The 27,421-nt window shown below is 26.2% G+C and overlaps 6 protein-coding genes across 6 annotated transcripts; 3 read left to right on the top strand and 3 right to left on the bottom strand.

The window, feature by feature from the left end:
• Positions 1-252: 252 nt before the first annotated feature.
• Positions 253-1,739, top strand: LOC128961585 (PI-PLC X domain-containing protein 1-like; the record flags this gene model as incomplete). Its single annotated transcript, XM_054307838.1, has 4 exons — positions 253-497; positions 680-870; positions 936-1,274; positions 1,375-1,739. Coding segments are annotated over exons 1-4 (1,140 nt in total), but the record flags the coding sequence as incomplete, so codon positions are not given.
• Positions 1,740-2,203: 464 nt separating this feature from the next.
• On the bottom strand, positions 2,204-3,087 carry LOC128961584 (integumentary mucin C.1-like). The gene is made up of 2 exons (XM_054307837.1): positions 3,014-3,087; positions 2,204-2,944 (listed from the first exon to the last, which is right to left on the bottom strand). Exons 1-2 carry the CDS (start codon positions 3,077-3,079, stop codon positions 2,204-2,206), a joined length of 807 nt encoding a protein of 268 aa, XP_054163812.1. The 5' UTR covers positions 3,080-3,087.
• A 3,319-nt stretch (positions 3,088-6,406) lies between these two features.
• LOC128961583 (uncharacterized) lies at positions 6,407-12,428 on the top strand. The gene is made up of 5 exons (XM_054307836.1): positions 6,407-6,989; positions 8,827-10,188; positions 10,424-11,083; positions 11,160-11,809; positions 11,862-12,428. The coding sequence occupies exons 1-5, from the start codon at positions 6,572-6,574 to the stop codon at positions 12,426-12,428; spliced, it is 3,657 nt and encodes a 1,218-aa protein (XP_054163811.1). The 5' UTR covers positions 6,407-6,571.
• Positions 12,429-13,429: 1,001 nt separating this feature from the next.
• Positions 13,430-16,070, bottom strand: LOC128960978 (kelch-like protein 18). Its single transcript, XM_054307167.1, has 9 exons — positions 15,817-16,070; positions 15,605-15,748; positions 15,473-15,525; positions 14,542-15,397; positions 14,124-14,488; positions 13,930-14,051; positions 13,790-13,864; positions 13,637-13,734; positions 13,430-13,572 (listed from the first exon to the last, which is right to left on the bottom strand). The coding sequence occupies exons 1-9, from the start codon at positions 15,895-15,897 to the stop codon at positions 13,549-13,551; spliced, it is 1,818 nt and encodes a 605-aa protein (XP_054163142.1). The 5' UTR covers positions 15,898-16,070; the 3' UTR covers positions 13,430-13,548.
• A 1,096-nt stretch (positions 16,071-17,166) lies between these two features.
• Positions 17,167-23,015, top strand: LOC128960976 (telomerase-binding protein EST1A-like). The gene is made up of 15 exons (XM_054307165.1): positions 17,167-17,520; positions 17,582-17,905; positions 17,970-18,724; positions 19,063-20,018; positions 20,096-20,285; positions 20,347-20,559; positions 20,637-20,698; positions 20,763-21,155; positions 21,229-21,430; positions 21,503-21,682; positions 21,759-21,947; positions 22,027-22,180; positions 22,242-22,465; positions 22,526-22,622; positions 22,692-23,015. The coding sequence occupies exons 1-15, from the start codon at positions 17,400-17,402 to the stop codon at positions 22,841-22,843; spliced, it is 4,212 nt and encodes a 1,403-aa protein (XP_054163140.1). The 5' UTR covers positions 17,167-17,399; the 3' UTR covers positions 22,844-23,015.
• Positions 23,016-23,745: 730 nt separating this feature from the next.
• LOC128960977 (polypeptide N-acetylgalactosaminyltransferase 11-like) lies at positions 23,746-26,404 on the bottom strand. Its single transcript, XM_054307166.1, has 9 exons — positions 25,612-26,404; positions 25,250-25,550; positions 25,111-25,185; positions 24,942-25,028; positions 24,840-24,870; positions 24,618-24,770; positions 24,197-24,556; positions 23,992-24,123; positions 23,746-23,925 (listed from the first exon to the last, which is right to left on the bottom strand). The coding sequence occupies exons 1-9, from the start codon at positions 26,261-26,263 to the stop codon at positions 23,797-23,799; spliced, it is 1,920 nt and encodes a 639-aa protein (XP_054163141.1). The 5' UTR covers positions 26,264-26,404; the 3' UTR covers positions 23,746-23,796.
• Between the last annotated feature and the right edge of the window lie 1,017 nt (positions 26,405-27,421).

The raw sequence follows: 27,421 nt of genomic DNA, 5'->3' as shown, positions 1-27,421 counted from the left end.
CTAATAAATATTTTCTTACTATTTTTTATTGTTTCAATTAAATTTGTTTTTAAATATAAAGTTTGATAGAAATTTTTAGTTAAACTTAAATAAATTTAGTATTTTAAACAAGTTTTCTTAAATATAATGAGTAAACCTAAAAATGATTTATTATTACATAAAACTGCTATATTAATCAATATAATAGCAATAATTTTAGGTAAATAAATTTATTAAAATATTGATAATTAAAAAAACTTTAATAGTTATCAAATGATAATAATATTAGCCGATAACGATGTGGACGTTTGGCTAACAATTTACTCACAAATTGATAGCAAAGACTTTTGGCAAACAGAGCCAGACTTACAAACAGAAAGAAGACTTGTTATCAATTGGATAAATGCAGACATCAGTCATACAAATGTTTGGATTGGACTCTATTCAAGTAAACCTAACATTACTTATAAACCGTTATATAAATTCATTACAAATGGTCAGAAAAGTGGTCATATAAGGTGTACTTTTAGATATTTTTTAATTATTAATTTATTGGATAATTTAATTATTGTTAATTTATGATTATAATAATAATAATAATAATTATTATTATTATTATTATTATTACTCAAAGGACTAATCAACAAATACACAATTATGATTTTAATAAAAACAATTTTATTAATGATTGTGTTAAAAGTGGTGATAATGTCTGGTATATTGTTTACGTTAAAGATAATAAAATATTAAAACAAAATTGCTTTAAAACAAATCCAAATTGGATGCAAAATAATTTACAAATAATTGGTTCTAAACGTCTCAATGATATTGTGATTCCTGGGTCTCACGACTCCGGGTGTTATCATAAGTTTGGTCTCAACAATATTCCCAGTAATTTATTTATTTTAATTACAATTTTATTTTAAAAAAAATATATTTAAACTTTATTTGATTAGCAAAAGCAGTTTATATGTACGCACAGGACGAAAGCATATTTGATCAGTTAGTTTATGGCATACGTTATGTTGATATCCGTATTGGTTATGACGACACTATTGAAGACAACAATCTACAGATAGTTCACGGACTTTGGAGTTGTTATCATTCCGTGGCATTTGTTTTACAACAAATCAAAGATTTTCTTGACATCGCTCCCAAAGAAATTGTCATTTTTGATGTCCACAAACTCCATGGATTTACTGATCAATTGGGAAATAATATCCCTGAAAGACATCAAAAACTTATAAATCTAATTATAAAATTTGTTGGAAAATATATAATACCAGAGAATTATAGTAATCATAATTGAAATTATTATATTTTATATTAACCATAATTTATATTTAATAGTTAATAAAACAATTGCTGAAATGATTAAAAACAACAAACGATTAGTTATTGGCTATCAAGACAAACATCTTTTAAAGAATGTTATGACAAAACATTTATTATGGGATCAAGTGATTCATCGATGGGGTAATAAACAAACAGTTGAGACATTACAAGACTATTTCAATGAAGAGCTCTGTTCTCATACACCGAAATACTTGCACTCAGCTATGGCTCAAATGACACCATCTGTTTGGGAAACACTTCTTCATTTAAATTCAGATCGAGGTCTAAGACAAAGAGCCGATAGTGTAAATCCTTTGTTTAATCAATGGTTTTATAATAAATGGAAAAATTGTATAAATATAGTGAGTGCCGACTATTTTCTTGGATCTAATGTCGTTAATATTGCTATTAAAATAAATCAACAAAAATTTACTCAATAAACATATTTCAAAATATCAATTGCAGTTTAAATTACTATTAAATATATTTTTATTTGTTATATTTTTACTAATTTTTTAGGTCTTTTTTATTTTAACATATATAAGTTGATATTATGTTTTTATTTCAATTTATATGAAAATTTTACTTACCGTTAAAGTTATTAAACAAAAATAATTTAAAATGATATTAACTATATAAAAATATGAATAGTTGTAATAAAATATTAACTTTAAATTAATACTAAAAAAAAAAAAAATTGTTAAAAAAATAAAAAAATAGTTGTTTTAAAATAATAATAATTTTAATAATCTAATATAAAATAATATTCTTAAAATGTTAGAAATAACTAAATACCGATAATTTGGTTTTTATAAAAAAGCATAATAAATTAAATATATGTATAAAATTGTTAATAAAACAGAAACAATTTAAGCTATCATATAATAAGTTATGTTTTAGTAGACAAACTGATTAAAGGCCGGTATTTATTAGTCGGACTCTTTGCTTTGATATCAGTCTGAGTTAAATCTGACTTTCGTTTTGTTGCCTTATATCTAGTATTGATATATTGAGTGCCAGATGTGTCCAAATAATAGTGTAATACAACAGTTATAATGATTAACAACAAACCAATCAATAGGAAGAATGAAGGCGTCATATAATCACCGGACGATAACTTTCGTACTTTATATTTATAGTTCGGAGGATTGAAATTATCACCAATTTTTGGCGGCTGTTGTGGCGGACTATCCGTTGGTTTTATTGAAGTACTAGATGTGGTCTCACTGACGGTCGATTCGGTAGTGAGTGTTGATCCAGTAGTGACTAATGGTTTAGTAGTGGTCGTTGTTTTAGTAGTTGTCGTTGGTTTAGTAGTTGTCGTTGATTTAGTAGTGGCATTAGGTTTAGTAGTGGTCGAAGTTTCAGTAGTGGTCGAAGATTCAGTAGTTGTCGAAAATTCAGTGATTATCGTTGATTCAGTAGTGACCGTTGGAATTGTGATAGTAGTTGGTCTAGTGGTTGGTCTAGTGGTTGGTCTAGTGGTAGTCGTTTGAGAATCTTTAGTGATAGTAATCGAAGCGATTCCAGCAGTTGATGGTGAAGTCTGTTGACTGACTGTAGAAGAAGAATCTGAAAATGAATTATTTGATGTATTATTAAAAGAAGTTTCGGTTTCTTCTTCTTTGTCCTATAATATAAATTATAAATAAATTTTATGTTTTCATAATTTACTCGATAACAACACATTTAACATTACATTTTGTGCTAAAAATTGACCGAAAATTAACAAAAGTATAGATAATTGAAATATAAAAAAATTCATGACTTGACTCTCTAACAAAAATTTAAATAATATTAAAGTCTAAATCGAAATGATTGTATTAAACAAAATATTGTGATAAACAAAAGTTTTATAAAATGTCATTTATATGAATTCTACAATTATTTTCAATTGTCGTCTCGCTATAATATAGCTTTTTATATGAATTTTATATACATTTTAATTACAATTAGTTTAATAGCCTAACAAACCTATAAGTAGAATCTATTATCAATTAAATACTGTAAATTATTTAGATTAAATATAGATATTGATATATTCAATATTAATATAATGATACATACATATATATATATACAGTATATATATATATATTTACCGATATATTTAAGTTAGAACTATATAAAATATTATTAAAATTATAATTTCTAATTAGATTTTGAATATACAAAATAGTCAATTAACTTGTTAGTATAATAAGTTAAGTTAATATATTTAATAAGTTAGTATATATATATATGTATATATATTATTAAACTATGGTAGATGTTTTCATAATTAAAAATTCGAAATATACTAAATAATAATAATACTTATTTTTAAAAATACATTAAGTTGTGATAAGTACAGTATTTAAAATAAATTGCATATTATTATTATGATTTTAAAATTTTTAATTAATTTATATTCTTTATTTTAAATAATTTGTTTTATAAAAATTCAATGTCAAAATTTTAAACAGTTTTTATATTTTGGCCGCTATTTTGTTTATGTTGCATATGTTGTCATTTTTGATGCTAATCCTCTATACATTATTTTTTATTTCTAACCGAATCTAAAGTCAGAATTTCGAAATTTCTCAAAAAAAAACTGCGGACATATGTCTTATGTTTTTAATGTTTATGTTGGAAAAGCTATAATATTTACATAGTATTGATATGTTAATTGAGTAATAAAAAGTTTTATTGTATCAATTAATATATGATAGTTTCAATTAAATTGCTTTATAAATATATTTAATATTTTCTGTGTCAAATGTTGATATTCAACTAAAATTTATAGTATAATGATAAATAAATATACCTGTATATATATAATTATGAGAAATCATGATTTTTATATAGTAGTTTAATATTAAATATACGCAAAAAATCACTTTTATTAATATAAATGTAAATGTTTAAATATTTTTAAATATTAAACAAAACAAAATCGATAAAACTAATTAATTGGTCAATTAATACAAATGTATTTGAAATAATTATAATTTATTATTAAATCTGCTGAAAATAATTTATATGCACATTAAGTGCCTGTATATATGGTACACAATGTTGTATATCGTAAATATCTGTTTGTAAATTGTATAAATTGTAAAACAATACTATATTTGTATCTTTAAATATTATTATATTTAATTAATTGACGCTTTTAATATTTGAGTAAAATACTGTAATTTTTTGTAAAATTATAATATAATTTTATAAATTTATTAATTATTGAGACAACTTTGAAAAATATAACTAATGTAAATTACAACAAAAATAAAATACAATATAATTGAAATATAAGTGTTAGTTTCGTTATCTTTAAGTGTTTTTATAAATTAAAAACAAGATATTAGTTAATTATCAATAAATTTGCTCAAAACACTTATAAAATAAATTGATCGGAACAAAAAGCATCAAGATAATCTATTTTTATATTATTACAAAAACCACTGATAATTAAAAAGTATATAAATGTATTACTGTATGATTCAAATTAGTATAACAAAAATAATAATTAAAAAGTGTTATTTAAATGATTACTAATAAAATGATAATTAATGTTATAAATTAAACTTTAACCATGTAGAAATTTGTAATATCTATAATAACTGATATTATAACAGTATTATTCTGCATATTTTATGCACTTTTATTGATAATTTATAAATTTTATTGAAAATACAGTATACACTAACAAACATACATAAAAATTAATTGAAATTAAAAGAGAAATTAACATAATTCCCTTATTAAAATTAATACTTAAAAAATATATTGTTTTAATTAAAAAATAAACACATTACAGTAGTAATAAATTAGCAATTAATGAATGTAAGCTTAATATTAATAAAGTTATACAGTAGATAAGTAGGCAATAAGTTACTTATAATAATTGTTAATAAAAATTGGATTATACTGTACTACAATAATTGTACAATATATATGTACCTGTACAATAATATTATATATTAAAATTATAAATTATATATTTATAATTCTAAATAAATCATTACACATAATAATATTATATTTAAATACTAATACTAATATTTATATAAATCAATATTTAATAACAAAAGAAGATTCAAAAAAATATTATAGTATCTATCAAATTATGTAATAAAAAATCTGATACTTGTTTTTTTGAATAAAATTGATAAAAATATATGCAATTTGACATAATTTATAAAGAGAAAAACTTACACTATCTTATGTTTATTTGCGATAATTAAATGTATAAATTTAATAAAACAAACACATTTACACATAAACACATTTATGGGTTTTAATTTAAGTTTAACTAATAAATATGTTTGTTATTGATGTTGTATATGATTGGTCAAGAAATTCATAAAAACATTAATTAAAAATTGGTTTTGCATTACATTATAACAAACTGTTGATAAAAAATAAGGTAATAATAATTTATTAATTTTAAGCTATTATTATACTGTATATGAATTGTGTTTATATTATAAATTTTGTTAAATAATTTGAAAAAATTATAGATTAGATAGAAATAGATACATTTTATTTTTTTAAAAATTATTGATTAAACGTATCATTATTTTTTTAAAAATAATGTGAATATAATATCATATATACATATAAATGACCTAATTATTCAAATGTATTTAATACTGTATATAATTAATTATATATTTTTTATTCAAATGTGCATGCTCAATTGTATATGATAAGATAATCACATTTGGTATACAATTAAATGGACAAATAATTGTATAAATAATTATAAGACTGTTTTACACATCAAATGTTGTCTATTATTAAGCGGACAAACAATTACAGACTGGATGTCATATGATTACACAAAATACTTTGATTTTAAAATATTAATAATAAATTGTTTTACATATTAATGATAATTTCACTAATATCACTAACTAATGATTATAAATTATACTAATATATATTTTTAAATATAACACAATAAAATATAATCATTTAATAATAATAATCTGTTTGCTAACTACTAAAAACTTGATATATTTATAGAATATTTTTATAATTAGTATTAGTATTTCAATCACTGAATGTGAAAACCAATTGAAAATTAGCGCTAAAAAGTGTTATCCTATGGTATAGTAAATCAAATGATTGCATACAATGTTTATGTTAACTAAAAACAATGTTTTTTGTGTGCATTTCAATCAAAATTACAATTCAATCAATTGATTGACATTTTTAGCGCTAAATTGCAAATTGCAAGCAAAAGATTGTGTCAAAAGTGATGATATAAGAAATGGTACCAAAAGTTTATTTTTGTCTCTTCTGTGTTAAGAAGTTAGTCAATGAAAACGATTTGACTAAACATATCATTGATAAACACTTTGACGGCAATGTCGACAACAAAACTGATGAATGGATCCTATCTTTTGGTCAATACGTGAGTCGTGTGAACCATAGTCTCAATCAAGAGCCACAAGAGTTGCCCCAATCGTCGGTCGAATGTTTGTCACAGAAATTACTGATTGGATGTCTTCTTTGTGACCGAATTGTCCATCACTTCAAACTTGGTCTTCACAACGACTATCCCAACCATAAACGCAAAGACAAGTGTGTCTGTGGCGGAGGTATAGAAGTGAACAAAGTTGTCATCAAATGCCATCTCTGCCAACAACTCTTGCATTACGATTGTGTGGAACCGTCAAACTTCTCCGGTAATGACAATCACATTATATTATTGTCAATATATTTAATTGATTTTTATATCATATTTAATATAATTATAAATATAATTATTTTTAGTTAATATTTTTTTCGGTTTATCAATTAATTTACGACAAAAAATGAAAAACATTTTTAAAATCTAGAAATTGATTATTAAGATCTGTTTAATTGATCTATTATTTAAAATTAATTTTATTTTTTATTAAAACTACAGTATTTTTTAAAAATTTCTATTACGGTATATATTTAATGATTTTATTGACTATTAAATAAGTGACATTTAATTTATAACAATTAAAAATATTTAATAATTAACTTAATTTAAACATAACTTTAATTATTAAAATACAGTTATAAAAAATTTAATAATAATTAAAATAATTAAATCAAATTACAATATTATTTAGTAGTAGTAGTGAATGTTTGTTATGCATATCATATTGTTATTTGCGATCTCTAAGAGTTAAGATTATAAAAATATAGTATAATATTGAATAAATTATATTATATAATCAATATTATAATAATTTCTGCTCAATAGATATAATATATTAATACTACATTATTACTGTATATAGTAGTTGCATCTATTAATATGATATATTTAATATATTAAATTATACCTTAAATTTATATTAATATTTGGCACTTAAGTATTTTAATATTATTGATATTTTGTAGTATTAAATGATTATTTTTAACTTAGTAACAAATATTTAGTAAAACTGCATATAAGATGAGATTATTTTTAATGTGTTTTTAATTTTTACTAATTATATGGTTTGCATAGTGAGTATGTATTATAAATTATAGTATAAAGATTTGTTACTGTATGTCATTATTTAAGTTATAATTTCTATACTATAATCTATTGCTGTTTATAATAATCTACAAATATATTAAAGGGAAATAACACACACTTATTGTATGTTATTTGTGGTAAATTATTTGAGTAAATTTTTCTTTAAAAAAAATATATCAATTGATTTCCATGGTTTTGTATAACAATCCCATAGATGTTTAATATTACTGTATTATCATTTGTTTATTAAAACAAACACAATTGATTTTTTATAAATAATAAATTTATACAATAAAAAATATTGGTAAATATAAATGTATTATTTAAATTAAAATAAGTTGTTTATATAAAATACTATTTGTATTATATGTTAAAATATTTTATTGTTGTTTGATTTATTTTGGTAACTATCAACAAATATTTTATCAATAATATAAATATAATTATTCCTATTTATTAATTTAAATTAATAATTTTATTTAAATTTACTTATTAGTTAAATATATATTATTTGAAATGTGTACATGTACTGTATATTTAATATATATATATTATAAATGATATGATAATAGTGTTTGTCGGGGTAACTCTTTATATTAATAAATAATTAATGTTTATATTACTTAGTACTGTACTTATTAACAACAGGTAATATACTATAAATTTATATTATAAATGTCATTTTAGTTATTATTGTATCTAGGTCATTCAATATTTTGTTTGTAATGATTTTTACTTGGTATATTTTATTGAACAATGTTTAAAAATGTATTTATTATGTAAATGAAATATAGTATATGCAATGAATGTCTAAATTTGCAATATTTTCAATTCATTACATTTTTCTTAATTGATTTTATATGCTATTGAAAACTTATTAGTCATTTAATTTTTTAAATAGTATGTATGTATGTGTAGTGTAAGTAATATTTATATCGATATGAATTTATAGGTTAATTAAAATATGAATTGTAAATCAATAACAAACTGATATTAATTAATGTTATGATATATTTAATTAACAGGTGAAGACACATCACTATACAAATGCTACAAATGTAAGCCCAAGGAGTATAAGATCGAGAAATTGAAAGACTTTCATCAAAGTCTACAAAGACTTCATTTATACCATCACTTCTCTTATTTGCCAATTTTATGTAAAGCCGTTAAAACAGTGAATGGAAGACAACAGGTGTGCAATGAATCGTTTCCATTGAAGAACTTCCTTAAGGCACACATCAAAGCTGATCACAATATCAATCCTAGCGATCAAGTGTTAGAAGAAATCTATTTAAAGAACAATCAAATACCAAAATTACAAGACTTGATTGATAATTGTTTGCAATTAACTAATGGTAACCCATGTGTACAAAGTGTTGACACTTCAAAATTTAATGAAACAAATTATCACAAAAATATTACACCAAATAATAAGTCAAATGGTTTGGAGGCACCCATTCTGACAGCCGTTCAATTAAACCCTACTTTGCCGTCAGGATCTTCAATAAGTCATTCGTCGCGACTAAATATGAATCAAGTGTTTAATAAAATTCAAAACAAAAAGAAAGTGACAAACAATGGCATTAATCACCGCAATAGTTGCAGTTCTGGTCAGTCCAATGTTTTAGACACTCCACCAGTTCTCGTTAGTGAATCATCAGTTCCTCGCCAACAAACCATTCCCGTCAAACGTCCCAGAGGTCGACCACCAAAATCTCAGAGCAAAGCCGGAAATAATTGTACGCCTCGTAATGTATCGGTTAAACCACATATTACTCCAAACAGTGATTACGCTGACAGAAATCCAATGCCACGTAACAGACTGTCGGCACAGTCGAGAGCTTCGCGACCCAACATTAGGTTAAGTCGTGAACAGGAAAAAGCTCTTAAAGAGAAACAAAAACGAAATTTTAATGAAGAAAGTGATAGTTGGGACTCAGATGTTGAACGATTTGAGCGACCAAAACGTGTCCGAACTTCAAATAAAATAAGTCCAGTAAACAATGCGTTTAACAATGTGGTCAACAATGCGGTTAACAATGCGGTTAACAATGTGGTCAACAATGCGGTTAACAATGTGGTCAACAATGTTAGTAATCGACAAACCAATGATCTCAATAATAAAAGAAGTCCTAACTTACAGACAACAGGACGGCCCCGATCTCAGACACCTCTAGAAAGTAATACAACTGAAAGTAGCGCTAACTCACCACTCAAAACATTACCGACTCGTCCGCGACTTTCGACGCAAATAACACGCATTTTGGATACTGAATCGGACCAAAACCACAATAACCAAAATGGGATGTCTAGTCAAGTAAATGGTATGAATAATATACAAACATCTGATCCCGAAGTACGTCATTTTCATCACATTAGTCGCTCAGGTATTACTTTTGACAGTGAAAATACATTTTAAAATATTATTTTGTAATTTTTTGTTTTCTACAATTTAATTACTAATAATTTATTATTGGATTATTTTTTGTAGTATTTATTACTTTATTATTTTTAAAATACTATTACATGATTTATGTTATTTCTTTATTTTTGTATTGAGTTTTTCAATGAGTGAGTTATTAATAAATATTGCATTTTTTTAAATAAATTTTTAATTTAAAGATTGGTTATTACGCAAAAAACCTGCCAAATATCCATACTTTCCCCAATTGGGTGATGAAGTGGTATATATACCGCTGGGTCATCGGTCTTACATTGACGCCGTCAGAGTTAATCAACACTACATTCAGACAAATACTAATAAGTTTGTGAACACAAATGACTGTATTTTTGCAAAAGTTAAAGAAATCAAATTTGAAAAACACAAGGATATCACTGTTTCAAAGTTAACATTGATTTGTTTGGATAATACAAATAATGAAACAAAACAACAATTTACAGTCAAATTTCATGACATCGACAATGTGATAGATTTTATTATATTGAAACAAATGTATGACAATAGTATTAAAATTGAATGGAAAGTCGGAGATCAGTTTCGGGCCATTGTTGAAGACAAGTACTGGTTTGGAACAATTGCCAACTTTGTGCTCAATGCCAACAACGAAATGTCATACTTTCAGTCTATAGGCGTCAAGTGGGCCAACGATTCACATGAATTGTTAAGTTTTTGGGATTTGGAGAAAATTAGAGGAAAAATGCCATTAAATAGAAGAAATTCTGTTGAAGTAACAGATGAAGACAGACATCTGTTTTATCGATCAAATGTAAAGGAATGGCCCGTTAGAGGAATGGCTTATGAATGTAATCGTATTTCTAATGGTATATACTATCTACTAGTATTTCTTATACTATTAGTTTATTTTAATTATTTATTAATATTATTTATATTGATTAGGTTTGCGTGAAATCATGGCTTTACCTGAATGCCAACAAATGTCAAAAATGATAAACTCTTCAAAACATGATTATGTTAAAAACACTGCTTATCCCATAACAATTGATATAATCAAATCCCGTGTCGACAATCATTTTTATAGACGTCAGGCGGCCATCAAATGTGATATTAAATATATTTTCACGAATGCCTGTTCTCTCAATACCGACAAAAATCATAATCTCGTAAAACATGCTTTAGTTGTGACATACGTTTGCTTACTATTTATCGATAATCCGAATGCCATTAATATTAAACTATTTTACGACAGAGCCTTAGTTGAGCCAATCAATAACGAAACTGTTAGGTCTTACTCTTGTCACATGAACTCAATGAACAATAGTCAAAATGAAAGAAACAATCCATCAAATGTAGTGATAGATCACAAACAGACCATTAATCATACAAATGATGAGGAAATCATTTTACTCAGTTCTGATGAAGAAGAAGAAGAAGAAGAAGAAGAAGAAGARGTAGATCACAATAAAAGAAGTTCTCCATTGAATTCAAGACAAATAAAACAGGAAAAGATTGACGAAAGAGAAAGAAGTATGTCTTCGTCTTCCGTCTTAAGGCGTCTGCCGAATGCAAACAACTTTACTCCAACACAGGTTAGACTGTATTTATTGAAATATTAATACTTTATTTATTCCATTATTACAGTCAAATCAAGTGAGTCGTCCATATTTTTGTGTCCTAAGCAAAGAACTGAACACATTTGCCGATCGCAACGAAGCCATTGATCACTACTGTAACAAACTTAAGGTTAAACTAAAATGCAGTTTATGTCCACAGAATCTCAAGTTTGAATCATTAGAACAGTTCATTGGCCACAATCGCGATCACATTAACTCAATGCAGCCATCATTTGATCAGAAATCATATGTAGATCACATTAATTGGATTAAACAAATGGTTACTTATAGTGAAATGTTGACAAATGAAATGACTATTTATAGAGAGATAAACACATTATATGGTGACTACTGTCCCGTCTGTAATAAACTGAATTACATGACTCAAGACGTGAATCCATTTTACAATCACAAAGTGTTTAGTATTAATAGAAAGAATTTGGGCATTGATTGTGACAGAAGCTCGAAGTCTAGGTTTGAAGATCACGTCAAAGAGCACCTCAGATATACATCACAACAAACTAAGATTGAATCCATTGAACGACTCATCAAAGATTCTGTAAATCTTTATGTTATCTATTGTATGAATATTTGAAAATTACTTCAATTACATTACAGTAATTGTAAGTAATTCTAGTATTTAGATAACAATTTATTATTTCTCAATTTTTATGTTTACTGTAAATAACATAACATTTTTATATTTTTGTTTTATACAAAATATCACTTTGTTTATTACGGTATGATAATCATTAGTATAATTTTTTTACGTTAACGGAAACCAATTTGTTGACTGTACAGGTAATTTATTTTTAATTCAAAATTATTTAATATGTAAAGTCTGTAATATTTGAGTCATTTTGTTTAATATATTAATAATTATTAGAGTATTCAAAGGTTTTAACAAAAATAATTGAATTACAAAACACAATATCAGATTTCATTTATTATTTAAAACAATCTATATTTGATTTTAATGATATATTAATTATTTCATTTCAATTGATATTTATTATTACAAAACCTAATTATTAATTACTGAGATCTGTTAATGTGCAAATATATCATTTAAAGCATATCATTAATTATTTATTTAATGGCAATTATTTTGTTTACCGTAATATGTTTTGAAATCTTATAATTACCGTATACTAAAAAACAAAAAATCTAAAAACTGTTAATATTTTCAAATTATAATTTAGTTAAACATTTGTATTATCGATTTTTTTAAATTTTGAATACAATTTAATTAAAAAATATTCATAAACTACTCGAATACAATTTGCTCATATTTTTGAATATAAAACTACTATAATTATTATTTGTAACTTTATATTATATCAATTTTACCAATTATTTACTGATAAATGAGTCTAATGACTGTATCATTTGATATATTCCTAAATGTATCAAATTATAATTAACGGTAAAAAATTAGTTTTTTAAGAGTTTTATATTTCAATATCAATTTGTGTGTCATTATTATAAAATACAGAATAAAACGAATCTCAATTTTGGTAAATACAGTTTTATTGTTTATTTTTTTTTTATTTAAATATTTACAAAATACAATTATTATTATTCAATTTAATTATTTGTATTACAAAATAATTTATAATAGATTCAGCACTGATCAAAAATTTGAGTTGGCTAATTTTAGGTAAACATTTAATATACAGCATATTTATGTTTTATCTAAATAAATAATTATTATGTCAATTGATAGGAATAACACCAACCTATAAATTAATATAAATTAATAAATAAAATATCATTTTTATGTCAAATTATAAGAAAACATACGCCAACTCCTCCCTCGTGTGCGGCCATAGATGTAGTGAATTCCCAACAATTTTTTTCGCTATTATATACTTCGACTGTACATAAATTGGAGACACCATCTGAATGACAAAAAAGTTTAGTAAGTTTTAAAATCAACACCAAATTGATACAAACCATAGCCGCCGATAGCATATAAGAGACCACAATTGGCCACTAATGCCACACGACTTCTCATAACGTTCATCGACGCTACCAATGATTGTTTCATTAAATATATTATTAATATTTCAATATTTGATTTCTATTGTCATTACCGATATAATTCCATTCTTCTGTTTTCGGGTCATAGACTTCAGCCGTTTGTAGAAATGTTGAGCCGTCATAACCACCGCAAACAAATATTTTCCCTTTTAAAGTGGCCACACCTAATCGGCACCTATTCATCATTTTAAATTATTACTGTTGATTACAATATTTTTTGATAAAACAATCAAATAACAAAAAAAACCTTTTGGTACGCATCGGTGGCATAAAACTCCATTTTCCAGTTTGAGGATCATATCTTTCAACTGAATCAAATATAGATAACCCATCGTGTCCTCCAAGAGCATAGATCTGTCCCTCAAAAGCTACGACACCAGCAGCTGATCGATGTCTGGACATTGATGTAACCATTGACCACTCATTGCGATCCAATGAATAGCACTCAACAGTACTCAGTGATGATATGCCATCATAACCACCGCAAACGTATAACATATTGTTAAGAGTGGCCGCTCCCACAGCACTTCTTTTACAATTCATTGGCGACACTTTAGTCCAACTTCGAGCTTTCGGATCAAACACTTCTACAGTACTGAGTCTTTCGCTTCCCTATTATATCAAATAAAATATTATTTTTTTGTTAAAAATAGTTTATTTTATACATTATATCCTCCAATAGCATAGAGTTTGTTGGCCATGACTGCCACACCAACTCTTGACCTCAACATTGTCATTGCTTCTGCCATTTTCCATATATTTGTCTGTGGATTAAATACTTCAACAGTACTCAATGAATCACCATTTTTTGTAAGACCTCCGACAGCATAAATGAGACCTTGAATATCATTACAACAGCGAACCCGAGTTCGGAAACTTTGTAAAAGTTGTCTCCTCTGAGGCATTAAATGATAATCTTTAGCCTCGTCTACCAAATCACGGCAAGCATGAGATGAACGGATAAGTTCTTCTGTAATAACATAGTCGGCCACAAATTCAGGCGATAGTAGAGGTAACCTTACATTTGTTAAAAGATTCGGCAAATGTGGTGCTCGTGTATTGTAGTCTTTCTTAACCCAACACATGACTGAATTGAAGACATCCTCTTCGCCGCCAACATTAAGTTCATCTTTGCTAATGATATCAATAATTTCGCTCAAATCTAAGCCCAAAAACTCATCAGACTTAGAGACTTCTTTAAAATGTTTTTGTATAAACTTTTTGGACGCCTCGACCAGAGTATCACAACTGAGTGAATCCGCAAATGATTTGACACCCAAAACATTGTTTGTATTTAATCGTATCTTCAGATATTCACAACAGGCGTCCCTAACAGTAAACAATTGCAAAAAAGATGCACCGATTAGTAGCGACTGAACGTTAGATGTTGTTATGACAATCCTTCCGGTGTATGCAAACTCAAGAAGTGCTTCCATAGCTAAGGCATCGATACTGTCCTGAATCTCGACCTCAGTTTGAGTGCTCTCTTTCATGTCATTTGTAAACATTGCATGAAAGTAACTGATCGGCAAAATAAAGACAAACTATAATATATATATATTTTAATTCAACAAATATTTTAATAATTATTATTACGGAACGGTAGCCGCGATAACAACCCGATGAGCCATAAATGACTTGTTGTCTACCTGTTTGATGGACACAAATAAATCAAATATTATGATAAAATAAAGATTGCGTTTTAAAAATGAAAAAATTGATAATCACTTTAATAGATATGTCACACAGTTTTTGACTCTTTCGGAGGACATCGAAGATGGGAAACGAATTGACAGACAAATCCTTTTGAACAAAACCATAGCATTCATCCGATAGTGAACTCAATTGATTGCACTCTTCTTCTAATTGCATCTATTATTACAAACACTTGTCATTATAACCACAAATATTTCATGTCTTCAAACATTTAGTATACAAACCATAACCGATGTAAAGACAGTGGTATTGCGATCGGTGTCCACGTAGTGGTGACCACCGATTATATCCCTTTGTTGTGCCATTCAATTGATTTAATGATTAATACATTATATCGTAAATAATGTTTTGTTTTGTTAAACAATTCAATAGTAAATATCATTTCATTTTAACGTTTGTTTACATTGAGTTCATTGATAACAACGTTGTCTACACTCTTATGGTTTGTTTATATACAACAGTACTATAGCTATGATAAATAAAACAGTATTTTATAAATATTATAATTATTATAAATATTTTGATTAATTTGAAGGCAATGTCACTGAAAGCACTGAAATTTAATAAATTAATATAATTATGTAGTAAAGCATACATTTAATAGAAAAGTGACCAATGTCATTGTTGTAGATATTAATATGATTAACAAAATTGTCATTGGTCATTTTTATATTAGATCAATAATTGACCAGATAATTGTAGTCAACAATTAACTTTCATTTTTAACCTATTCATCAATTATCTGGTCAACGATTGATTTAATATAAAAATGATCAATGACAATTTTGTTAAGCATATTAATATCTACAACAATGCCATTGGAAACTTTTCTATTAAATATATGGTTTGCCAATAATAATAAAATTAGCAAATTATTATATTTGTTAGTTGTAAATAAATTGTAAATATTAGACAATCTGTATGTATGATAAAATACATGTATACTTAAAAGTCATTATAATTTATAACATTAATAAAGTAATACTTAAATTTATGTTTGAATTTCTACTGTATTACATATAAAAGTGTAAATGTAATATTTATGATAAATTAATATCAATTAACTGTCGTTATTATTATTGCAATTAATTTATTAAACTACTGGTAATTTATCACTAATATTGCACTTTAATGTAAATTATATCATATCTTAAATTTGGTCTCTCTTTGTATATCTAAAAATCTATAGTCCTTTAAAATTAAAAACAATTAATTAAAACACTTTATATGATAAACTGAATAAAAAAACTGAATAATTAATTTATTTCGGATAAATTAAAATATCAAATATTTAAAGATATAATTTTTGCTAAAGTTATCTTATTAAATAAACTATAATACAGTACATTTTATTTATTATTTTATAATAAACATTTAATAATAATTATTAATAATTAATTAATAAATATAATTATAAAGTTTTTTTAATGTAGAATCTGTTTAGTATTTAATCAGATTTAATCATAATTAGTAATAAATAATTAATAAACTTTTAATTAATTTTTACAAACTTATTATCAGTTATACACTAATTTTCTTGACGTAATTGATGACCAAAACTATTGTTTACAAATAAAGGTCGCAAAAGCAGTGAAGCATTGATTCAAACAAATAGTTAAATAAATCTCTATTTCATTGAAAATAATTGACAACTTGTTTGACAAATGAATCAATTAATTGATAATTAAATCAATCGATTGACAACTTATAGTACATGTGATGAATGTTTGCATTGAATTGAGAGCACAATCACTGAACAATCAACACATGATTTGCAAAATACAGACCAATTAAGACATTACTGGACATGGATTTCAAATCATCGAAGAATAATTTATTGGTCAGAAAGAGACCAGAAATAGCTTTATATAAGCCGGGAATGGGAAAGATTTTGACCAAAAAAGGCGATATCAATGATACCATTAATGGTAAGACCACTTCGACATCAATTAACTAATTATTAACTAATTTTTATTTGTGTCCATTCAGTTCATATTAATAAACAAGACATGGATGAAGAGATAAAGTCAGACACGATTAGCTCTAAGAGTCAAAATTATCAGCAAATTGACAACAAAGAAGTGAAGTCTAACGCCAATAACAATAAGACAATTACTAAGAAACCCGATATCAAAGTGTATGTTCCGCCCAAACTTAGTACTGGACAACAATCACTGTCACTGAGCGGTTCCACTGAACCACAAGACAAAACTCAATTAAGTAGTAAATCATCGGACAAGAGTTCAAAAGGCAAACATAGTGTTCATATTAGTGAAAATAATAATAATAACAATCAATATAACCAAAAATCAGGTTTGRATTAGTGATTGGTATCTTTAAATGAATTGATAATTGTATAATGTTTTTGATTTTATAGGAAATAGTAGACAAAAATCAGAACGATATGATAGACAAGAGAAGAATGAAAGACGTGATCGTAGAGACAATAGAAGATCTGATCGAAACCAAAGACATAATTCCAGCGGTAGTGCAAAACAAGACAAACAGATGCATGAAATTGATATGAAATCAGATGAAACACAAAGGTTYGATAAACAACAAAGAAGTGGTAAAACAGATAAAATTGATAAAAAAGATCGAAACGAAAAAATTGAAGAAAGAACTGATAGAAGATCACAACTGGTCAGCCAAATGAAGAATAAAGCTATTGATAGAGTTAGTCGTGACAATCAAAATACTGAAAACATTAAACAACATATTGTCCATAAAGAAGAAAATARTAAAACTAAATTAATTGAACCGAAATTAAGTGAAAATTATTTTGAAAAATCTAATATTGAGAGATATGAAAATTATGACGATTACTATAATGTGGACATTATCTCAAGTTATACAAAAGTTACCGAAAAAGATAATCATAAGCGCCATAATAATAATAATATTAATAATAATAATAATCGTAACAACAATCATTCAAGTGGTCATTCAAGTTGTGAATCCAATCGAAATCAAAATGAGATAAAACGTGAAAAGTCTTTGCGTGGAAAACAAGATTCAAATAATAATAAGAGAAATACATTTAATAATAAATCCCAACCGAATCACAGATACAATAAGACATACGAACAGCAGATTCCGCCGCGATTTCTCAAACAACAACAACTAAAAAAGGTATTTATTTATTGTTTAGTTTGTGCGCGACTTTTATCACATTTATTTTCAGTTTATTATTTACCGATAATTTATTTTTAAAAATATATACTATTAGATGAATTTTGTTTATAAAATATCAGTAAATAAAAAAAAATATATATTGAAAATATGTTGACATTTTTTAATTGTCAAATAAATTGGAAATAAAATGCACAGAATTACAACTCTTATATTTGTTAATAAATTACACATAAATATTGTAAAGAATTTTGTGTTAATTAAATTCTAAAAGTTATTTAATTTTAAATACAAGAAATTATGTTTTAATAATTTATTGTAATCTATTTGATTGATAGCAAAATGAAATTTCAGAGCAAATGCAACCACAAGAAGAGAAAAGTTGTTACGAAAATCAACGAAGAGAGTCATTAAAAGAGGAACAATTGCAGACATCGACTTCTAGATCTCCTCCACAAAGAGGTCTGATTCGATTGCCTACAAATCAAGTGAATCCAAACGATTGGGCACAACAACAGCAACTGTCCGCTGTTAGTCAAATACCACATCAAAACCGAAATATCATTTCAAACAAACCCTGTGTTGCCATACGTCCCACACAACACGTGTCAGTTGACAAAAATCCGTCACAATATTCTCCTTCATCGAGTCCAGACACGAATTCACTGTCCACAGCAACAGACAATTATCACCAATTGTCACCATATGTGAGAAACAATTACAGTGAATATTCTATTCCACACTTTATGTCCACGACTTCAGTAGAAAATAATGAAAGCTTTAGGAAACGGTTAAAACCAATAATCGAAAAAAGTCTTAACGAAGCGACAGCAGCTGAAACTGATCTTTCCGTTTGTCACGACCCGCAAAAAATGGAACCAATTCGCTACAGAATTCAATTACGTTATGAACACATCATTTTGAATGATTTACGAGTTTGTGCTGAAACTAATATTGAACAGAGATTATGGAAATCTGCGTTTTATCAGTTTATTGAACACTATCGACGTCTTATGGAACAAAATACCGATCAACAGACAGAACTTAAGACATGTCTTCATAAGATTATAGATGAGGCCTCACTATTCTTCGAGAATCTATTGGCTAAAATGCAAGAAACATATGACTTCACTATTGAGAAACTGTTGGCTCACGAATACGATTCTGATTCAGAAAATTATGAGACAATAAAATTGGCGTCCATTTCGGCCCAAAAGATATATTTATATTTAGGTGATCTTTCGAGATATAGAGAATGCGAAACTAAAAATTCAAAATTTGTTAAAAGCAAATTGTATGAGACATTTATTATTATACTTTTTTAAGTATTGGTGATAAATCTGATGATATATTTTGTTATTTTTTTGACAGCTTTTACTTAAGGGCACAAATGTTAGCGCCGAAGAACGGCCGCAGCTATAATCAGTTGGCATTACTAGCTATGTATCAAAACAGGCGATTAGATGCTGTCTATTACTATATGAGAAGTTTGGCCGCAAGTAATCCTTTTTTGACGGCCAGAGAAAATTTGTTGACCATATTTGATGAATGCCGACGAAAGGTTTATAATTATAAATAACTGTAAAAATATTTTAAATTGTTTTTTAATAATTAATTATTAGTATGAATTAAATGAAAAGAAACGAAATCAAGATTTATTGAGTCAAAAGAAACGAATCCAACAAGAATTGGATGGTTTGGGCGCTCATAAGGAAAGGCTTGAGATTTGGATTAGAAATGATGGCAAGTCTGACGTTTGCTCGAACTTCAGACAATTACTTGAAACAGATTCAGAAACAGTTAAAGAAAACTTGGATACACTTTCATCTGTTGATGTATTATATCTTTAAATGTTTTGATTTAAAAAAGTTTTAATATGTTTTTATTTTATAAATTTTATTATTTAATTTAGTTAAACAAGAGATTTGTGTTAAGTTTTCTACACACTCACGGAAAGTTGTTTTCAAGAGTTGGGTATGTATTGAAAATAATATTTTTTAACACAATTATGAAAATTATGGGAATATTTACTGAATAGTATGGAAACGTTTATTCCTGTTGTGAATCAAATGTTAGCTGAGTTCCAATCATTACTTCGTCGTTCACCAATACCTGTAATGTCTCAACGATTGTCACAACTATTGGCAATCAATATGTTTGCTGTGTTTAACACATCACTTAAAGACACGACTTATGGACAAAATTGTCGATCACTACTACAAGAACAGGCAATTCAAGTGACATTAGCTATGATGTCATTAATACTCGAATGCGCTATAAATTTGTTAAAAACACAAAATGCAAACGAAAACAAAACCGAAACACTTAGTGATGACTTAACAGAATTATTGCCAACAATTAAAATATGGACGGATTGGATGTCCTGTCAAAAGCAATTATGGTGTCCACCGCCTCCTTCATCTGATTTTAAGTTAGTTTAATAGATATTAGTTTAATACCTACCGAATAATTATAACAATTGTAACACAATTATTATATTTTAGTGTTTCGAGTGATATTTGGAGTATTTTTGCCGAATTTTTAACATTACTAACAAAAGTGAATATAAAAAGTGTTAAATTATTTGGTAGTAAATTGGATGGATGTGAACCCATTATACTTCCTGAAGATACATCTTTAGCTGGATTTCTACCACTTCTTGGTTCACCTCAATGCGTACAATACGCTCAACCAAATTATGATAAAGTATTTAAATTATTTGTTTTGAAAATTTAAGATAATTTTAATTTACAATAATTTATTGAATTTTGAAAATAGGAAAAAGCAAAAACCTGTCTGCGTTTAACAGCAATTCAATATTTTGGTGATTATTTGTGTGGCATTGTTGAACCATATCTTAAATATGATGTCGAAAACAAAAGATTTGTATCACTTATTCAAACTTCAGCTCTAATGACTTCAGAAGAGAAGATAACTAAACCAATCGACGATTTAGATGTGATATTACTTATTATTCAATGCATTATTTTATTTATTTTTTCAAATTATTTGTTTTACTAATTATTATAAATAGTCTGAACCAGAAAATGATGAATTTACTAACGAGATATCATCTGAAGAAACTCTTAATAGTGACAATACTTGTATGAGTGATGAAAGTTTGAAAAGTCCGGATCAGATTGAGATCGAAAAATTGTGGTCACTTCAAGAGAAACTCAAGAAAACCAAAGATAGACAAGAAGTTCTTAAGCAAACAGTCGATGTAAGTGTTTGTCAACATATTTACCATAACTTTAAAAACCGTAAATTTTAGCAAATATTAATCAAATTATTTTTTAAAGGCTGTATTGAATGAAGTGAACCAAAGAAAACAGTCTCGTATTGTAATACAACCCCGATATATAATACCGGATACCAACTGCTATATCGATCATTTGGATAAAATTAAGCGCATTATAAATACTAAATTTTATGATCTAATTGTCCCACTCATTGGTATGACATATCTATCTATAGTTTTATAATTATTAATAATTTTTTACTATTATCTCAACAGTAATTAACGAATTAAATGGACTTAAAACTCGTGGAATAAAGATTATGAAACCATTGACTTTTAGTAGTGATCACTCGGGAGTTGTAGCAAAAGCAGCGATGGATGCCATCGACTATTTAGTGATTGCTTTTAATGACAAAAGTTTACGTTTGAGAGCAATCACATCAAAAGGATCTATTCTCGATTCAATCAATTTCATCAGCGAATCCATTACTGATTCACAGGTTTTTAAAATATTTTATTGTTATTAAAAGATATTGATATTAATATTCTGTCATTTTTAGGGCTGTTCTAATGATGACCTAATTTTAAGTGCGTGCCATCATTTTATTAAAGAGAAAACAAATGATAATACAATTAAAGAAAATGTATTGATTTCAGGTATTGTTTTTCTAAAGCATTTTATTTTTGTTTTATTTTTATATTACCGGTAATTATAATTTTTTACAGAAGAAGTCAACAGTTTGTTTCGAGAAGTGGTTCTTCTGACTGATGACCGAAATTTAAGAGTTAAAGCGTTAGGACATAACGTTCCGGTCAAAGGTGTCCAACAATTTGTCAAATGGGCCAACATTTATATGGTTAACAAACGTGTTTTGTAATGTATGCTTTACATGTACTAAACGTTAAGCACATACACTGATCTAAAGGACGACAATTGGTTATTACTATATCTCAGTTAATTAGCGATTACTTGATTGTGTTATAGTTAAAGTGTTAATGTTGTCAAATAAATTAATCGTCAATTAGGTACACATTTGAAAAAGAAAAATTATGGCTTAATTTCTCATTTACTATAAATACTTTTAAGTGCTTTTTTAAGTATCGGTAATTGATATTTATTAATGATTAATATACCGTATATTGAAATTCTTATATTGAAAATGAACAACACTTTTGTGTACACTTTAATAGTAAACTAGAAAATCGTGTCTTACAAGTAACAAGAAATTTGTTTAAATTTTTCATATAATTATAATTACAATTCTATGTATTTTAATTGTATTCTATTGTTAATTAATCTATACTATAGTCTATAAATAATAATTATTTATTACTGTATTATTAATCTAATATTTTTTATTAAATTTTCGCAATCTTGTTTTTATCGATTTTACAATAACTTTTAAATACATATTTATTTGTAATGTATTAAATCATTGAATCAATTAATTTGTATTTATTAAGCATTTATTACACTGTAATAATAATAATCATTTAAATAAATAAAATTGAAAACTATACAAATTATTAAATTAATATATTTAAAAAATAGTATAATTATGAAGACAATAATTTCTATGAATTAATATTATTGTAAATTATATACAGTACGACACACGCACTTAATCCGAGATCTTATAAAGAGAGACTACAGTACTTAAGTTATAATTATTTTAACCGTAATTTTATTAAATCAAACAAATAAAAAGTTTAATACAAATAAATAGCAAAACATGATTGACATAAAAATTCTATGATTTTGTATATACAGTATATCTTATGTAAAATATATAAAATTATAAATCGATATAAATATTAGATTTAATTGATTTTAAGAAATAAGATTCCATTGTTTGCTTTCATCTGAATTGCATAACGACATTATCACATATTCTCCACTTGACTCGTGACGGACACCCAAACACATACCGCCCGCTATTGAATATATTGCAGTGTTTTTCTTAAAAAATAAAATTATTTCATTAACTCAATTCAGTAATAAATTATTATTATATCAGAAAAATACTTTTGTTGAATGTTTCCAGTCCTGAGTGCCACCCATTTCGTGACATTTGGATAAATGTGGATTTTTGTCGTCCGCTTCTAAACATAACTTTTGTCCTAATCTTAAGTCATGTTTTACTGTTTCGTACCATAACTTTAATTAAATAATAAATAAATAAAATTATATTTATAAACCAATTTATAAGTGATTATAATTTATAACAAACCTGTCGACGAATTTTAGCACATTTTTGAAGCAACATTTTCGACCCTTTGTATGATACTTCAGATTCGGATTCAATGCACAAATTAGTTCCCGAGAGTTGAATTAAGTACTTATCGACAACTTTTGGTGTTTTCCTTAATAGAGCCGACTTTCCCTTTACATGCTTTGATAATTTTGCTTTAATTGCTTTCTTTCTCTCTTTAAGATTGTCTTGAGGTGACGGTAGCCTTAGCTCTGGGTATACATTATTCAGGTACCACTCAAAAGACTTGCAATTTAGTCGTTGTCTTAACTTAAATCTATTGCTAATATCACCATAAGATTTGTTACTGGCATCTGGTCTTTGCATAAAAAAGAATTTCTATTGAAAAAATTAAAAATAAAATTATAATTTAAAAAATATAGACTATTATTAATATCACTTTGTAATCATCCATCCAGACATGAGCCACACGTAAGGAGTTGTATGTTAAGGTGTCCTCACCAGTAGGTGACCCATAAGGTCGCCTTTGTCTAAACACGTGTCCCACACGAGAACAGGGAATTATTTCAAGTGTTCCGCCACACATCCAAATCTTTTACAAATAACATAAATTATAAGTAACGGTAATTTATATATTTAAAAATTATAAATTGAGACAAACCCTAAAAGATATTTCAAGATTCTCTCCACCCCTAAAACAATCAATAATTAATAATATCAATAATAAATGGTAATAACTATAATCATAAGTTAAATAAATTACCAAATATCCATTCCTCTATCATATTCTCCCATTTCATAGAAATAGTTGCGATCGATGGCGAACAGTCCGCCAGCCATTGTTGGAGACCTATGTAGTCAACAATTTATAAAATTCATTATATATAAGCAATATATAAATACCGGTAATTAAATTAAATTTTAATATTTACGGAATTGGTTTTATAAAATCGCTTTTCTCTAAAAGTTTATTGTGCGGCACTGAATCCCATTTAAAATGCAATCCCCTAAACAAACATTTTAAAATTTACCGGTAATGATAAAATTACAGTAATATTAGAGATAACAAACCAATTAAAGCCTCCCTTTACTATAGGAGAGGCTGTATATTCAAAAGTGTTGGCATTTATAATGTCAATGATTGGACAAACAATTGTTGTCTTGTTTTGATGAATACGGGATAGAAGTGGTGGCAACCAATCGGTATTCACTTCGCAATGACTGTCAAGAAAAACCATTGTTTGTCCGGTGCTGTGATACGCGCCATACATACGGGCTCTGATAAGACCAGCTCTTTCTGGAGTTCGGATTAGTTTGACTTTATTAGGTAACTCTTTATCCACAAAATCTCTTAATTTATCTTTAATGTAAGCTTTTTATAAAAATTAATAAATTAATATTACATTTCATCTTTATATTCAATTAATGAATACCATCGTCACTAAAGTCATCGACAAGTAGTATCTCATGAAGAATTCTATGATCGGTGCGCTCGAGAACACTGTAAACGGTTCTCAATAAAGTCGTAAAATCTTCATTGAAAAAGCAGATAATGACCGAAGCGATCGGTAAATCACTTAACGGAATATACGGTTGACTTGTTTGGCACAAAGGGTTTCTCGTGTCGGGAATCGGTCGATGAAAACCAATTCTGGAACTAATCAATACATTAAAGGCGTGCTTCTTATAGCCGACATCTTTGATACGTTTGTCTTCTTTGTTGTTAATAATACCCAAACCAACCAAATCCATGCTATTGTCCATCGATTGTAAACCTGTGTTATGCCATTTGATATCTAATTGATGGTCAATCTCATCGTCGACCGGATTATCGTTTATTAGATTAGACTTAATTTCTTTGGTTCTTAAGATTTTTAACTGATTTAAGTCATTAAACTGTGATTTCAGTCGAGATATTATACGATGTCTTTCTGGAAGTCTCTGTACATAGTTTGGCATCAATGGGTTCTTCGTGTTAATTGAGATATCATTGAAACCATTTCTTAAGACATAGAAGTAGATAATCAAAAGCCAGACAATGGATGTGATTATAATACCGAAGAAAAATGAATTCAAACGTAACATGTCTTTCAAATCAAGTGATAATCCATGTCTTTGATTATACTCTCATGTCTTACTGTTTTGTAAACAATTGTCACCAATAAGTGTCAATAATTTGGTTGTCATGTCTTGACATAACTTATATCAATAAATCAATTCATTTAATAACAAACAGTATTCAAGACATTAATTAATTATAAGTTATCTTTTGAAGTGATTTTGTGTCTAAAAACTAATAACAATTTTCACCACATTTTTGACAACAAATCAAAATAATAAACGATTCAATAGTTTGTTTGGATATTCATATCAATTGATTAATAATTAATTAATCAATTCATTGATTAAGTGTCACAACAAATGATAATTAATTTCATGTTTTGTTGTCAACAGTAATGTTGTTATTATTGTTGTGAATGTGTTGTTGACATACAATACCTCAACACTAAGTCATACCCTATTTGTATGTATAGTATGTAGTCTACAGTCTGTCTGTCATATAATATGATAATTCTTTCATCAATTAATGCATTAGTTATTAATAGAGACTTCAAAATATAATATATAATATTTCTTTAAATATTAAATATATGGTCGATATTTCTAATATTTAATAAAATGTCAAAATAAGTGCTTATTTTTTTTAAAAAAATTAATTATAATTTGTATATATTTTAGTGGTATATTATTAATAATTAATTTTGAGACATTATTTTTATAATATAATAATCATAATATAGTATATAATATTTTATCAAATAATTTATTTTTCGTTGTTAAGCACTTTTTGCAAATATTTACTAATTTTGCATAAAAATGGATATTTTATACATTTTAAAAATATATATTTTTGTAAAAAATGTAGTAATATGTTTTGAAAATTTGTCAATCGGTTTCTTATTATATTATTAGGATAGATATCGATTATCTGAGTCAATATATTTAACCCAACAAATATGTGTTTCACATATTTTGATGTCTCTAGTTATTACTAAAGCATTTAAATTTATTTCACATAAAATTTATATTTTTAGTGATAAGAGATGCAGTATTAGTCTAATAATTAAATAATAATATATATATTATATATATTATATATATTATATATATTATATATATTATATATATTATATATATTATATATATTATATATATTATATATATTATATATATTATATATAT

This window comes from Oppia nitens, unplaced genomic scaffold, assembly GCF_028296485.1.
Source record: "Oppia nitens isolate AA-2021 unplaced genomic scaffold, nextdenovo-longstitch-racon4-pilon3 scaffold5_pilon_pilon_pilon, whole genome shotgun sequence".
NCBI classification, from domain to species: domain Eukaryota; kingdom Metazoa; phylum Arthropoda; class Arachnida; order Sarcoptiformes; family Oppiidae; genus Oppia; species Oppia nitens.
Note: the sequence above shows the minus strand (reverse complement) of the source record. Positions and strands in the feature narration are given on the sequence as shown.

What these genes read in the sequence shown, in the direction of transcription:
- LOC128961584 (XM_054307837.1), bottom strand. Translation starts at nt 3,079, where the DNA reads ATGAATTTTTTTATATTTCAATTATCTATACTTTTGTTAATTTTCGGT. An exon ending in GTCAATTTTTAGCACAAAAT is followed by an intron (nt 2,945 to 3,013) that starts GTAATGTTAAAT and finishes TTTATATTATAG; the next exon opens with GACAAAGAAGAAGAAACCGA.
- LOC128960978 (XM_054307167.1), bottom strand. Translation starts at nt 15,897, where the DNA reads ATGGCACAACAAAGGGATATAATCGGTGGTCACCACTACGTGGACACC. An exon ending in TGTGTGACATATCTATTAAA is followed by an intron (nt 15,526 to 15,604) that starts GTGATTATCAAT and finishes TCCATCAAACAG; the next exon opens with GTAGACAACAAGTCATTTAT. An exon ending in AGAAGAATGGAATTATATCG is followed by an intron (nt 13,865 to 13,929) that starts GTAATGACAATA and finishes AATCATTGGTAG; the next exon opens with CGTCGATGAACGTTATGAGA.
- LOC128960977 (XM_054307166.1), bottom strand. Translation starts at nt 26,263, where the DNA reads ATGTTACGTTTGAATTCATTTTTCTTCGGTATTATAATCACATCCATT. An exon ending in GATTTTATAAAACCAATTCC is followed by an intron (nt 25,029 to 25,110) that starts GTAAATATTAAA and finishes TTGACTACATAG; the next exon opens with GTCTCCAACAATGGCTGGCG. An exon ending in GTGCTAAAATTCGTCGACAG is followed by an intron (nt 24,124 to 24,196) that starts GTTTGTTATAAA and finishes ATTTAATTAAAG; the next exon opens with TTATGGTACGAAACAGTAAA.